The sequence below is a fragment of the Tachysurus vachellii genome, chromosome 3 (assembly GCF_030014155.1).
Source record: "Tachysurus vachellii isolate PV-2020 chromosome 3, HZAU_Pvac_v1, whole genome shotgun sequence".
NCBI lineage: Eukaryota > Metazoa > Chordata > Actinopteri > Siluriformes > Bagridae > Tachysurus > Tachysurus vachellii.
This window is the reverse complement of record NC_083462.1, coordinates 24,441,058-24,457,031: the sequence shown is the minus strand read 5'-3', so window position 1 is coordinate 24,457,031 and position 15,974 is coordinate 24,441,058. Positions and strand designations below refer to the sequence as shown.

The window sequence follows — 15,974 nt, the reverse complement described above, 5'->3', positions numbered from 1 at the left end:
ACTTTTCAATTGCAGAAGGTGGGATTTGTCTAAATACACTTAGGAAAGCATTGCAGAAAACGAGTTTGTTGAAGGTCCCTGAATCCATCACATGCATGATTCGAACGTTCAGCCCAAATGACTAAAACGACTAGACTATTTTTAAACAGTGTTGAAGTTCATTCAGTCTAATTTACATTACGTTTCTTAAGTCTAATATTTCGGTCTTACATCAAAGGTTATTTTAGGGTTTGTTTGTTTGGGTTTTTTTTTTTCATTAAATGGCTTTCTTGAACTTTTTTTAGCTTTTCATGAAAAAAATGAAGTAAGAGAATCATTAAATAAGATTTCAGGCTTGTTTTGCACAAAGGCCAAAAATAACTCCTAAAAATCCACCAAAATTTACCCTTTACAATAACAGTACGTGAATAATCCAACAATAATACAGAAATGAATACTTACCTAAATATGAACTAAAGTTGAGTTAAGGCATGGACTAACCACGAACTAATAAAGAGCTAAATTTACAGTAACTCTGACGTCAGTCTTATGAATTCATGCATGAATAACCACCACCTTACAGTAAATACATGTTACTACATGTTTATTAGTTAATGTATATTGATGTATGCATTAACACATAGGTTCAAACTACATACATCAAATCTCTTTGGTGTGAGAGTAAAACACAGGAACATACTCATATTCAACACAGGATTTAAATGTTGATAGATAATATGGTCTGCTAATGAATAAATGTCAGTGTATTAATTTCACTCTTCTGGGTAAAGGAGCAGAGCCCCAGGGCCCGAGCCATCCAGAGCATGCACTAGACCTACAGAGAGATTGGAAGAGAAATGGATGTATGACGCAAAACTGGTTCAGATGCAATTATTGGTGTTTATTATTAGTATGTCTTCCTACGCTCGATAAGGAGGATCAGTGTAAATTATGAATGTAATCCAGAGCCATCCAGTGATGTTTGTGTACGTAGCTGCATATGGCAGATGATATAAACAATTTGAAATGATGCAGAGATTTTCATTTATATTCGTTCTTATAGAACATGTTTGAGATTACCCTGATGTGTTAATTAATATGTTAACTAACAAATGTTTTAACGTGCTTAAGGTGGTCGGGTTCCGAGTATGTCGTGGTTATGCTCTTAGCTCTTCATTAGTTCATGATTAGTACATGCCTTAACTTAGCCCGTAATTTTTAAGTATTCATTCTGGTGTTAGTCCAGATTATGTAGATTTGTTAGATCTTGAATAATGTATGTTTTTTCCTGCAAAATGTCTGTAAATGTGAAGTATCTCTCTCTCTATTTCTCTTACTCTCTGCTTTCTCTCTCTCGCTCTCTCTCTCTCTCTCGCTATCTCTCTCTTTCTCTGCTTTCTCTCTCTCTATCTCTCTCTTAGACTCATTTGCTCTCAGCATTCATCATGGAACATCAGACCATCCAATAAGCGAGTCTTGTAGGTGTCTACCTATCTACCCATCTATTCATCTGTTGTTCTCTCATTTTCCGACTTTGCTTGAACTCTATGTCATCTATCATATCTCCTATGTCACTGTGTTTACTGTACATATGACAGTAAATTTGCTTGTGTGTGTGTTTGTGTGTTTACAGCCAAGCGGTACTGTAAGACCTCGAGTCCTGCCAGCAGTACAACGAGCAGCTACGCTCCCAGCAGCAGCGGCAGTAGCCTGAGTTGTGGGGGAGGAAGAGGAGGGAGAGGAGGAGGAGGAGGAGGAGGAAGCAGCGCCAGCAGCACCTGCAGCAAGAGCAGCTTTGACTATACGCACGACATGGAGGCCGCTCACATGGCCGCAACCGCCATCCTCAACCTGTCCACGCGCTGCCGAGAGATGCCCCAGAGCCTGAGCGCCAAAGGCCCTGAGCTCCTCGCACAGGTGAGCCCCAAACACCTGTTCTCACACGCACAGACTGCTATACCTGTGCTGTGATTTTCTACTTCTGTGTCTCTGTACTTCTCAGTACTTCTTAATGACACAATTTCTTGCTTTTTATTCTATCTTTCTATTAATTCTATCTTTTACTTCAGCATCTCTGACCCTGGGCTTCTCTTTATTTCACACACAAGGACTTTTCTGTGTTTCTGTGCCTGCATGAGCAATTGATTTCCATGCCTTGGAGTTATTCTGAGTTAGTCTCCTCGATGCAGTGTTAGTGTATAGCTCGAGTGGGTGTAAAAGGTGTGGTGTTTTTCATGCCACATTGAGCTCCACTGTGTGATGAACAGCTCCTGATTTCTATAGTGACACGCTGAATGCAGAGATAATACGAACGGTGAGAAGCAGCATCCGACAGCTGAAACAGAATTGGTGCAGTATCAGCCGCCTGCCCTCTCTATCATTCGCTTTTATTCCTCTGTCTCTTCTTCCTTTTAAATCTGCCCATCTTTTATTTCTCTCTCTCTCTCTCTCTCTCTCACTCTCTCTTTCTCTCTCTCTCGCTCTCCCTCTCTCAACCTTCGTGTCACTCACTCTCCTCTGTATGAGACAGTTTAAATTGATGATGCTTTTAGCCCTTGTCCAGGCTTGGCCTGTTTTCTCATTGGGCCCAATAGGAAGGGTGTGACCTCTCTGTTAGGACGCTGAGGCTCACTGTAGTCTAGAGAAAGCAAAGAGCAGGATGACTCAGATTGAGCACTAATGAGAGTCTATAGATGGAGATGTAGAACAGTGAATGGTGCAAGATCATGCTCCTATTTTTTTCATTCTCTTTTCCTTTCTTTCTTCTGTTCCTCCTTTCTACCACACCCTTATCTCTGCCATGTATTTCACCTCTTTACCATTCTTAATTTTTTTTTCTACTCTTTTCCATTTTTCTTTTCAGTCTTCTCTTTTTATTTCCTGTTTCTTCCACTTTTTATTCATCTCTTCATCTATGTTTATCTCCTCTCTGGCCATTTATATCTTTGCATATTTAAATGAATTTCTTTTCATTTCTGTGCTACCGTACATACATTTCCATTACTCTATTCTTCAAATCTTACCATACTCTCTTTTCATTCTCACCTCTCCTCTCCTCTCCTCTCCTCTCCTCTCCTCTCCTCTCCTCTCATATTCTCTCCTCCCACTCTCATCTCCTTTTCTCAGTTTCTTCTCCTGTTCTCTCCTCCTCATTTCTCTTTTCTTGTCTTGCCTTCTTTCATTCTTCAATGCTCTTTGTCTCCTCCGGTCTCCTGTCCAGAGTCCAGTGGAGCAGGAGGTGGAGGAGAGTGGGACTCTGGACCTCAGTGTGGGTCGTGCAGGTGGCATGGGTGAGGGCACAGTGCTCACGCCGCTGCAGCCCATGTCTCCTCAGCGGCAAGCACTGCTCAACAGCCGCTGCTACCAGATGAGCCCAGACTGCTGGGACTTGCCAGTGGACTACAACAAGATTAAGAGCTTGGACGAGGACCATAAAGAGGTACGGCCTCCAGATCCCACCTGGGAACAGTGCTGCTTTATTGGAGTTTATACAGATGGATGGGAGACCAGGATCTGCTAGTGTTTAGTTGGTCGCCATATACCAAGCACTTTAGTGGAAGACAGTAATCTCTCAGCAGATAAAGCAGATACGAGATATATGTCATATTTTACATTCTGACATATGGTGTGTGCCGTGGAAAAAAACCCAGGGAGGAGATGGCAGAGTCGTGATGTGCCACCAAAAGACCTTTAGAGACATCTAGTGGTAAAGACTGGAAGTGCTTGCTGAGTGATTTCATTTTATTTACAACTTTAATTACTTCGATTTTTGTTGAAGCAAATTGAAATTTTAGTATCGAAGACATTTAATCCAGCAAATGTAATCTAGTAAATTGTGATTCATTGATATCTGGTCCTCGACTGAAAAGGATTTGGAATGAAAACTCCCAAATGACTGTAATTTAATACCACACTAGGATTGATCCTTATACATAGGCAACATTATTATTTATAAGTGCTTTATTGAGTTTTTCTGGCTTTGCTAGGATGAGCTGGACCCTTTCCAGGACTTGCTGGAGAATCAGCAGTACCCGGGTGAGGTGTCCCTACCCAGCCCCAAACATAAGTATGCCCCCTGCAAAGAAAGCAAGAAAGAACTCCTCACGTAAGAAGACTGACTTTACTCTCTTTATCTAAAAAAGGTTTTATCACATTGTTTTCTGAACTGTTTTTTTTTCTGTTCTTTGTTTTTTTTTGTTTTCTGTTAAGTGTCCATTAACTCTGGTTGAATTTTCACCCCAGACTCTCTAGTTGCCAGTTAGCTGATAAAGGCATGCGTAGTATGATGACAGCAAACTCACAGGATTTAAAGTAAGTCTTTATGATAACATGCTTATGTGATATATTGTGTATTCCTGTGCTGAGCAGACGTTTTCACTGGATACTTGTTCATGACTGTTTTTAGGTGTCCTACTCCAGGTTGTGATGGCTCCGGGCATATTACAGGCAACTATGCCTCACACAGGAGGTAACCACACACACACACACACACACACTTAAACAATTTATTTGTATCCACTCTGCAAAGTAATAATGCAGGACATGAAGATCCAGAAGAATACATCATTCTATAGTTATAACTGTAGATTTTTAAGATGATCAAGGATATGTGTTGCAACAACTTCTCTATATATGACCGATGCTATTAACTCTCTGTAAAAATGTTCAGTAAATAAATGAATTTTTAAAAAGTTCTGGATCAATGAATGTCCAAGCTCCCTATACAAGTGCCTCCAACATTGACATTAAATTGGGGTGGGGATATATATATATATTATATATATATAATATTATATTAATTATTTATTATATATTATATATATATATATATATTATAATATCACACACACATATTTAATATTATATTAAATATTATATATATTATAATATATATATATATATATATATATATATATATATATATATATATATATATATATATGCCAATTACTCTTGAGTTGCTGTATATTCTTGTAGGGAATGTTCTAGAAACAATGTAAGAATGTGAAAATGTAAACTTTTTTCGATCGTAGTCTGTCAGGCTGTCCCAGAGCAAAGAAGAGTGGAATTAAAATCATTCATAACAAGGAGGACAAGGACGACCAGGAACCAATTAAGTAGGTTTTTAATTAAGTGTATGTCAAGAATATCTTCTTTGCAGTTTGTAATAAAAGATCAACGTTAGCATGTGTACATTATTGTATTGCAGGTGTCCTGTGCCTGGTTGTGATGGTCAGGGTCATGTGACTGGGAAGTACGCGTCTCATCGCAGTGCATCCGGCTGCCCACTTGCGGCCAAGCGCCAGAAGGATGGCTTTGTGAACGGTGCTCCATTTCCATGGAAGTCTGGAAAAAACGATGGAATGTCATGCCCAACACCTGGGTGTGACGGCTCGGGACATGTCAGCGGCAGCTTTCTCACACACCGGAGGTTTGTATGGAAGGGGGATAAGGACACATATAGACACAAGTTATGAGAAGCATAAATGATTTCTGTAAATCAAATACATGTGTTTCTGGGTCCAGTCTTTCTGGCTGTCCACGTGCTACTTCAGCTATGAAGAAAGCACGGATGACTGGAGTCGAAATGCTTACAATCAAGCAGCGTGCAAACAAAGGTACATCATATGTAAATTAATTGTAAATGAATCAACATACATGCTGAAATGATTTCTCATTGTGTAGTTGTGTTTAAACAATGTCGAGTCACAAGATTACACTTTTGGCTTTAAGTCATGTTGCGCTCATGTCTAGGAATAGAGAACGATGAGGAAATCAAACAGCTGGATGAAGAAATCAAAGATCTTAATGAATCGAACAATCAAGTGGAGTCAGATATGATTAAACTTAGGACACAAGTAAGCTTTTTTTTTTTACCTACTTCTTTCACTGCAAACAATCGTCTGTCTGAAGTCTTAGCAATCCCTCCTCCTTCCTTGCCCAGATCACCACTATGGAGACCAACCTGAAGTCCATGGAGGAGGAGAACAAGGCCATTGAACAGCAGAATGACTCACTACTGCATGAGCTGGCTAACCTCAGCCAGTCGCTCATCAACAGTCTGGCCAACATCCAGCTCCCTCATATGGTACGATACAGACAGACAGCTCATCACCTACACACTACACTAAACACTTTATCAAAGGCTCCTGAATTGAACTCAGATCTAAAATGTTAATGCTAGAGGATATAACAATGAAAACCACATTTAATGGCTTGCAAATTTAAAACAGCACTCAACAGTGAAAGTTGTTTGGGTTCCCATGTGTGTAATGGGTCACTAATACGGCTGACTTTCTGCCATCTGCTTCTTTATGTATGTTGTTGAGTTTGTCCCAGCTCCATATGCTTCTGTGCTTAGGTCACTTTCCTTACTGATCATTCTATGAAAACAATCTCACACCTCAAATGACTGTCTTTCAGTTGAGTACGAACATGGCTTAAAGCGCCGGCACATACTCACGCGTTATTTGCTCGGGGCTGCTTCATACTGCCTGAGACAGGGTGTGATTGGACAATCCCTGTTTTTAATGCCTGCCATGTTGCTAAACAACTGAAACATGTCCTTTCTGAATATGGCTCCTCAGTTCTCCACCTCCACCTCCAGTGAAACGGGATTCAATCCGATAAGTCTTGGCACTCCTCACATCTCACCTGCATCGGATGACTGTTGGTTGTTTCTGTGCTGTTTCTAGTTCTCTACATTCTCCATTAGGAGTCTGAGGCAAACTTGGACACACGGGCCCTTATTCCTCAAAGTGTATCTGTCGCTCAGTTTTGGTGGATCTATCCGGTATCGTTAAACTCACGTCTGCTCTGAATGCATGTAAATTTTAGTGTAGTGTTTAAACAACCTGGAAAACGCTTTTTAATAATAATAATAACAATAATAATGATAATCAGTATTTTTAGTTGAATAGTATTATTATAGTTGCAATACTAAGAATTAAATTTAAAAAATGATCAAATAACATTACTAATCACAGATCTCAATAAAAGATCTTCCTTTTATCGCAATGTCTAGTGTCATGAGAGTTTGTAAAGCTGAATCAGAGCAACAGCCTTGAATCTTTATTAGTTTTATTGAGTAATATTTATCCTAGGGTTGCGTACGTAACTAGCATTTTAACAAGAGTCATAAAGTGGGCTGTATAACAGCGGTATATACTGTATTGCACAAACTACTTCATATGTCACTGTGTGACTTTGTACGAATGTCTCGGTAAGCATGTGGATGTGCACGTGCATAAATGTTCAAGAGGTAAAATAGTTAGTCATTGTTAGAAACTGATTCTTTTCATTAGACCTTTTATAAGTGTACTACTCTACTTAAAAACCTATATATTTACATGTAAATAAGGGGACTGGCTCTTTTTTTTTTGACGCCTCTTTCATGAATCTCAAATTTGTTTATGTCCTTGTGCACAACTCTGCGCTCTTTTCTAATGCAGCTTTGACAAATAAGGGCCACTGTGTTTCTCATGTCCACACTCAACTTTTGGCTGTCCATTCTTGTAAAGTATACAGACATTATTCGTTGAGATCTGCAGCATTTGGGGGGAAACAAAAAAACAATATGTCCAGCTAATAGTATTCTCTCTACACCTCTCCCCTGTAGAAACCGGTGCCACTGAAAGAGGCCCCTGTTAAAAATTACTGCTGTTTACAGATGCCCCACAGAGTAAGACATTCATTTTCCACAGTCTAATTTATCCTTTTATTGCTCCTATTATTTTGTTCCCTATAGCCCTCTTTTTCTCCGTTACACCCTCTGTGGTGTGTATATGCAGTTTATCAAAATAGGTCCATATGTGTTTATATGAGTTAAAAAAGAAGTATAAAGTGTATAGATTATAGCTGACATAGCTAGTGTATGCAGCTGGAGTTACACTATGAGCCATATTTACTTGTTTTCTGATGTTATGAACCAGACATTATTACATTTAAGTAGTCGGTGCTGGTTGATAGTCTTGCCTTCCATGGCCCTGCAATTTGTGTTTTTATTTCACTAGTATCAGTGCTGATACACTCATATGCATGATATTCACCATAAGGCATGCACTCATAACACATGCTTTTTTTTCTTGTTAAGTTGTCCATCTCTTGATGTACGGAGTATCCAGGACAGTTTAGAAATCTTATTGTTTCTTTGTTAGTTTTGCCCTTGCAGTTAGGATGCACAATACAATCCTTCCCTAAGATGTTCCACTTCCCTGTCTCATGTTTGTTGATCCATAAATGCCTCAAAAAACTTCTCCCTTCGTTGGCTTTCATTGATTCCAATCTGTTCCACAGGAGCCGATGAACGAGCAAAATTTTGACAGTTACGTGAGCACTTTGACAGATATGTATACGCATCAGGACCAGTACCAGAGCCCTGAGAACAAAGCCCTGCTGGAGAACATCAAACAAGCTGTGCAGGGCATCCAAGTGTAGCTCCCTGAGCCACTGCCACGTTTTTTTAAGGGCTTGCATTAAGCAAGCACTGATACACAAAAAGAAAGCAAACGGAAACAAGGAGGAAAAAAAAAAAACATGTAAAAAGTATGGATATCGATTATGTTTTTTGCTGCTGTAATTAACTGTATTATCTTTCATTATTTATGATTCTGTTATGCTTTTGAGGGGGAAAAAAACATGAATTATTTGTTGCCTTGCTTTAACGATGATTACCAATGGCAAATGTTTTGAGGATCATTCATGTTTTGTACATTTTTCATATGACCTGACATAATGTGATGTACTGTTTATAGCTGCTAATGTATGCACATTTTAGTGTATATGTATTTATTAATTGTAAACAAACAAAAAAAACATTCATTGTTTTAAAAGGCTTCACGACAAGAAGGAAAAACATAGCGCTGAAAATGTGAAAGGATGGGAAACGTCGAGGGCAATCAGCTAACATAAGCTTTTCCTTTTTAAAATAAGAGGAATTCGAGGCGTACAGTGTAGGTTGTTTAATGTATGTTAAACCGCTATTTTTTTTTTAAATAATATGAAAAAATTTCATAAAGGTACGTCATAGTGTTCAAAGCATTTTGCAGCCGTCAGTGTGGGCACTCTAATGAAGTACATGTGTTGCTCTTTGAGCGTTTAATTGTTTCACTTTCAGAACATAAAATGGATAAAAATGGATAGACAAAAAAAAAAAGTACATTTTTGTGAAACATCATGACACGGAAACCCATTGGTGCATATCCCAAGATTGTGAGAGAAATATTTCATAACTTCAATCATCCATATTGTATATTCTCCAAATGTGATTCCCATTTGGTTAACTCCAATCACTATGGAAAATATTAAGGAGACAATCCAGCATAAATTATGAATTTATGACCGTAAAAAAATATTAGTAGGTAGTAAAATAGCTTATCAGCAATATATGACAATGATTCAATCATTTATTTAGATATGGGATGCAAAAGTTCGGGTATATGCAATTTCTTATTGTAAACATCACAGAAAGCTGATTAATCTTTTTACTAAATGTAAAGTATTGAGTTTTATATAAATCTTTTACTACAATCATGTGTTAGGGTTTAAACATGAGTGAAGTGATCGAATCCAAATGGATGAACGCATATGCATTATAATTTTACATTTCTCATGTTCTGTTTTGCACAGGGACACCTTTGTTTCCATGTTTTGATGTTATACTGTACGTACATATATTCATACCCACACACACACACACACACACACACACACACACACACACAGGGAGGTGCCCAGAAACTTTAATGCAGAGACTTGCTTTGTTTGTCAGTGTTAGAATAAATATGTGTTGGACTTACAGGGTTGACATCACTGTCCAATTCATCACCATGTCAATGCATTATCCTGTAAAAAAAAACAAAACAAAAAAAAAAAAAAAACTGTATATCAGCATCAGATGCAAAGCACATGACATGTTTCTCTGTCAGCATTGCAGATATAAGCATTATGGGTATGTCAATTCAGAGTACCATGTACCAAGGGCAGTATTTATTACACTTGTGGAAATCTGTATTTTATTATCACATTCTTGATTTTTGGGTTTTGTCTACGGTGAATCCGAAGCACTTTAAAGTCTGAGAATCACGGAAACCGAAGCAAGGTTTTACAGAAGCTTTGTAATAACTTGGACAATGGCATGTTGTACAGGCCTAAAATCCTCCAATTCACCATTGGGGGATGACTATAAGAGCAATCGGTTCCAGAGCGAGCAGAAATGTTGACTGGCATGACCGGTTGAAACCACTTCATGATGTATAAGGAAATATATGTGCACTCAAGACTTGTAGACAGAAATGCACTTGACCTCAACATATTAAACTCCCCAAGCATGTCCCCATTTTTTTAAATATTGACAACACACGCTGGCATTAAGCAGTATCGTATTAATGCTTAAGTTTAGTGGCTTAAGAGTCGGTTGTGTGTACTAAGCATGATCTTCATAAAATACATCAGGTTACCATGCTGTCACCATTATTCTTAGCTATATTCTTTATTCGTTTTAAGCTAGTGCAGCATTTTTATTATTTTTTTAAAAAGAAGTCACGCCAAGGTGCTAATCATTCTCATGTATCATGCATTGGAACAGAATAACAGATCAGCTTCTTTCTCTTCTCTCCAAAGCTTTGTGTATGCAGCTGCCGATGTAGTAATGCTTCTAATAGACTGATAGCAAAATTTCCTTTCATAACCTCCCATTACTAATTCAGCAGGAAAAAGGACAATAAGCACAATTTTGCTGCTCACCTTTTGTTCTAACATATTGTAGTACCTAATTAAAAATGTTATCTGTAACTATTTAAATAGAAAACACTAAGTACAGTATCACATGCCTGAATGCGGAATACTTTTCTTATTATTAATTGTGAATTCATCAGGTTACAAGTTTCCATTTGAAAAGGACTTCAATGAATCATTTTAAAACGATTTTATATTCGAAAAGAAACATGGCTTTTTTCTTATCTTGCTCTCTAACTCTAGCTCTTTCTTTTTTTTTAATTACATGGCATGATTTTGGTTGATATGATACTTTCGGTTGATATGATACTGTAAATGTTTAAGATCACAAGTTGCAGTGATATTTCATTCTGAAATTGTGAACTTTGTACAATTTTTATTATGCTGGTGTTGACATCTCTTAATCAATAAAACTTGTGTTGCCACATGGCATATCTCTTTGTTTTGGTGTTAAGATCGAAGGAAAATTAAAGTCAGAACTTTTAGCGTTTGACGGAGATGCCTCTGCCACCGAGAGTTCTAGTTCTGCATATTACTATTTTGTATGCCAAAAATAACAGAGTTTATAGAAAGAAAGCTATGCTCTGAATTAGCAGATAACAAAACACAAAATACAAAACATTTGCTTCTTATTATGCTAGTTGATGTTAGTCGCTGATATAAACTAATGTAATCTATTGTACAACTTGCCAGCCTAACTAACTTCCATAGATGTTATAACTTTAATAAATCATAAATACATTACCATATTCACGTACTGAATTAATATGCGTTACTCAGCAAAGCTAGTTAGTTGAGGCTACATTCCTAAGATACTGAATTGAACTAACAGTGGTACCTAACCATTATGCCATGTGGTGCACTCAGCTGGGATAGATCTGCATGGCCAGGCCGTGACCCATGTGATTGTTGTAGATAAAACCACTTGGAGACTATCAAAGCATCTTTGAACTGCCATTGTGTCGGTCAGCTTTGTGCTCGGGTCTTCATCAGTGAACATTTGAAGACACCGGGAGGAAGGAATTACTGTAAAATTTGTAATGACCTCAGAAACTATGCTGACCTTTCGGTTCCTCAGGAGCTCTTGGTTGCTTAACTCCACTTGACCACATACTGCTGTATACAGGACAATATTTACGGTTACATTATTTACTGTCCAGTGTCACCCAAGTAAGGATGGGTTCTCGTCTGAGTCTGGTTCCTCTCAAGGTTTCTTCCTCATATCATCTCATGGAGTTTTTTATCTTTGATAAAAATCAGTGTCAAATGTTAAAAGTGAATTGAATTAACGTCATATCACAGGGGTATAGCTCACAGCTGTGGATCATTCAAGAGCTCACCATCTCTCTCTCTCTCTCTCTCTCTCTCTCTCTCTCACTCCCTCTCTCTCTATTTCAAAGTAAATGCATATCAGGGGTCTCCAACCTTTTTTGCCTGAGCCAAGAGCTACTCATATTATATTATTAATATCAATTATTTATTTAGATTATTGTACCGATCTAGACCAGCTAAATACGTTATGTTTGTGTGAACATTTAAGAAAAATCAGTTATTACTGCCAAATTTTGTTCATTCACATTAATTCTGTTATTTATCAGCAAATTGGTCCCATGTCACATCTGATAGCCTCAGCAAGACTGAAAAAGACTTTTTTAGGGAAATAATAATAATAATAATAATAATAATAATAATAATAATAATAATAATAAAACCAAAACCTGAAATTTTATTGGACTTTATGTGATAAAATAATAGTATTATTCTGACATTTTTATGCAATTTCAGTGGTAAAAATAAAACATTACTTTACTACAAAACACCACCTGCTCTAAGAAATATCTACACACACCCTTTCTTCATCTTTGTACAGCAGGATATATTTATTCACCGGTTTTGCTTAAACAGCTTTGTAGCTTTATTCCTAACGCTGTCGAATCCCCAGCAGCTTCGAAGATGAATGGATCTGCCATATGTTTTCTTTATCCTTTATCCAAACTACTTTAATTTGTGTTTATAAATTGAAGTTTATATAACGCTTCCATGTACGGCCTTGGTGCTAGCTCATGCATGAGGAAAGGAGTATGATTTGTCCGTGGAGTCAGATCTTAATGAAACACCAAAAATGGAGGTTATGGGTGTTATTGAGTTAATTTCATTTTATCAATTTGTACATATTCTATTAACCTTTAGGTGAGCTAATAGAAGTTCAGGAAATATGTGTGTAATCAGATTCAGCTCTATCAGACTTTCTGTCCCTTATGTGAGCATGAAACAGTTACTAAGTAGTGGGGATCCTCTTCTAGAGCTTTCACTACTACTGTTTCTTTTTCTATAATCACATATAAACAGATATAAACACATATCCCAAACAGATCCTGAACTCTAGTGTTTGGTAGAAGACTTTCTGAAGATTAATTAGAAGTCTGAAGTTAGAGAAAACTTATTTACACAGAATGTTTGAGTTGAGTTTGTTATGCTAGCACAAGCTGGATGCAGACATGTTAGTTGAGTCTCTGCTTTTTAGAGGGAAATGTTTACTGTGTGTTGAATGCATTTTTTACTATCCTGTGTGTGTTGAATGCATTTTTTGAATTTTAACTTACAAGCATTGTTTTGTAAAGTTTCAGTTAATGTTTATTAAAAGCACTGATTAAGCCATTCCACCAAATAGAAGGCATTTATATCTCCAAGTATAAATGGGCATTAATATGTCCTGCAAAATACTTTTTGTTATAAAGCATAGTGTCCTGCACCTAGGTCTAATAACAAATTTAAGATCTTCATTTTCAAACATTGAGAAAAACTGAAGTCCTCACTTTCCTGCCTTTCGTCTCTTCACACTCACACTCATCGTGATGAAGTGCTTTGAGAGGCTTGTCATAAGGCACATCAAGACCCAGCTACCACCTTCACTGGAGCCCTTAGTTTGCATATTGTCCAAACAGTAATTATTGATAGCATTCTGAGCAGCTGCATTTGGGAATTGCACCATCTTGGATCGCAAGACCCTGATAACCATAAAATAGATAACCATAACATTATTATTAACTGTGTAAATGGCTTCATAAGTGTGTGTGACACATAAACACTAATTAAATATTAGACATGAGTCAAAACAGTGTGCTAGTATATTTTTTCTTATTGTCTGACTAATAACAAGGGAGTACAAACTTTTTTATACAGTGGTACTTGAAAGTTTGTGAATCTGCATAAATATGACCTTAAACATTGTCAAGTTCTAAAAGGATATAGGTAAAAGTAGTAAAATGAGTACCCAATTAAACAAATGAGACATCATTTATTTATTGAGAAAAAATCTATTATTTATTTATTGAGGAAATATTGCATATCTGTGAGTGTAAAAAGTGTGACCCTAAAAATTTATAAATTTAACTGAATCTCAAAAATAATTTAAAATGAATTTCCGAAGGATTTTCAGGGTTTCTTAGTATTTATTGTGCACTTGAGCTGTCATGAACGTCAAGGATTTGTATAAAACATAACGATATATGTCTTATCAAATCCATAAAAATACATAAAATTCATAAAAATACTTATAATTCTAAAATAATATTAAACATTAAAATAAGCCAGAAAGACTCAGTCCTTGTCATATTCAATCAGGTCTTCATCCTGTTTCTCTCACATCTAACATGTCAGACTACGTGTACCACCTACTTCTCTATCATCTAATACATGTCTGACCTTTGTTATGAGATAATCAATGTTGTTTTCTTCACCTGTGGGTGGTCATAATGTTTTAGTTCCTCAGTGTACAATGGTCTCTAATGTCACTCTCTGACCTTTGTTATGTTTGAGATAATCAATGTTATTCTCTTCATCTGTGGGTGGTCATAATGTTTTAGTTCCTCAGTGTATAATGGTGTCTAATGTCATTCTCCAGTGCTACCCAGAAGAAGACAGTGGAAGAGTTTCCAAAGTTTCTTCCTTCTGCCATCTGAGGGAGTTTTACATCTGTACCTATATCTAGAAATCTGTAAAACTGATTTGGGATGAGGGGGGCTTAGTGGTTAGCACATTCGCCTCACACCTCCAGGGTTGGGGGTTCGATTTCCGCCTCCGCCTTGTGTATGTGTAGTTTGAATGTTTTCCCCATGCCTCGGGGGTTTCCTCCGGGTACTCCGGTTTCCTCCCCCGGTCCAAAGACATGCATGGTAGGTTGATTGGCATCTCTGGAAAAATTGTCCGTAGTGTGTGATTGCGTGAGTGAATGAGAGTGTGTGTGTGCCCTGCGATGGGTTGGCACTCCGTCCAGGGTGTATCCTGCCTTGATGCCCGATGACGCCTGAGATAGGCACAGGCTCCCCGTGACCCGAGGTAGTTCGGATAAGCGGTAGAAAATGAGTGAGTGAGTGATTTGGGATGTAATGTCTACTGATAAAATAAGACAGATATATAAAATATGAAATATTTTTATCGAATTGAATGACAATAAAGTGAATAAAAACGAAGTCAATAAAATTTAGTAAAATGAACTAAAGCAACTAACTGTTGTTCTTAGTTTTTCTATTGTGTATAAAAATATTTATTTAACCCCGGGGTTTAATGAGGGGTGAAGAGACATAATTCCTAACTTTTCTTATGGCTTTCATTAAATCTATTCCACTATTTTGTCTGAAATCTGGTGCTCTGTGGATGAAGGTAAAGTGTGATGGATAGTTAAAATGTACTAACATTATTGTACTATTTTAATCTTACACTAGTTGGAATATACTGAGGAAATCATTGTCCAGGCGTCTCAGAGAAATCTGCTTCCTCTCCATTCTTAATTATTAAAGCATATGTATGAAACTTGTACCGTTCACAGGATAAAGAGAGACTAAATACCATCATCATTATATAATATATTGAACTATTTGTGGGAAACTTCCTTTTCACCAGTTCTCTCTGGGTTCTCAGTGTCCTTGTGTTAAAAATGATGAATGGATGAATCTGGTTGAACAGATAGATAATTATCTTAACATATCAGCAGGATAATGACCACACCAAATAAACACTCTTCCAATTTTACATCCATGTCTACAGCACCATCATATCAAACTGTTTACATGCTGTTTTGCACACTGTTTTTAGCTCTTTGCCCATGCTGTCTCACATTTCAGTTGATTGCTGTTTTGCACAATACTTTACATTATCTCATGTAATCTCATGTAATAATACTGTGTTCATTCCAGTATTTCCGCACACGTACTATTGTTTGAACATACAGTATTTACACTTATCAGGGCTGTTTTTCTGTA

At 37.2% G+C, this 15,974-nt stretch overlaps 1 protein-coding gene and 1 long non-coding RNA gene across 5 annotated transcripts in view; one reads left to right on the top strand and one right to left on the bottom strand.

Annotated features, from left to right (window-relative positions):
• myt1la (myelin transcription factor 1-like, a) overlaps nt 1–9,813 on the top strand; it is a 47,487-nt gene extending 37,674 nt beyond the window's left edge. For 2 of the 4 annotated variants that reach the window (XM_060866382.1, XM_060866381.1), the window contains exons 12-23: nt 1,613–1,896; nt 3,200–3,418; nt 3,966–4,084; nt 4,222–4,290; nt 4,385–4,447; nt 5,013–5,096; nt 5,189–5,410; nt 5,506–5,597; nt 5,734–5,837; nt 5,924–6,067; nt 7,598–7,660; nt 8,275–9,813. In XM_060866382.1, coding sequence (XP_060722365.1) covers nt 1,613–1,896; nt 3,200–3,418; nt 3,966–4,084; nt 4,222–4,290; nt 4,385–4,447; nt 5,013–5,096; nt 5,189–5,410; nt 5,506–5,597; nt 5,734–5,837; nt 5,924–6,067; nt 7,598–7,660; nt 8,275–8,415 — 1,604 coding nt within the window. In that variant the 3' untranslated portion in view covers nt 8,416–9,813. Of the gene's footprint in view, nt 1–1,400; nt 1,458–1,612; nt 1,897–3,199; nt 3,419–3,965; nt 4,085–4,221; nt 4,291–4,384; nt 4,448–5,012; nt 5,097–5,188; nt 5,411–5,505; nt 5,598–5,733; nt 5,838–5,923; nt 6,068–7,597; nt 7,661–8,274 lie in introns of all 4 variants that reach the window. The other 2 variants (XM_060866380.1, XM_060866383.1) reach the window with 2 other exon arrangements.
• Nucleotides 5,095–15,974, bottom strand: part of LOC132843218 (uncharacterized) — a 30,861-nt gene continuing 19,981 nt past the window's right edge. The window contains exons 2-3 of the long non-coding RNA XR_009648106.1: nt 9,777–9,822; nt 5,095–5,392 (exon numbers count right to left, since the gene is read on the bottom strand). This is a non-coding gene — a long non-coding RNA (uncharacterized LOC132843218). The remainder of the gene's footprint in view (nt 5,393–9,776; nt 9,823–15,974) is intronic.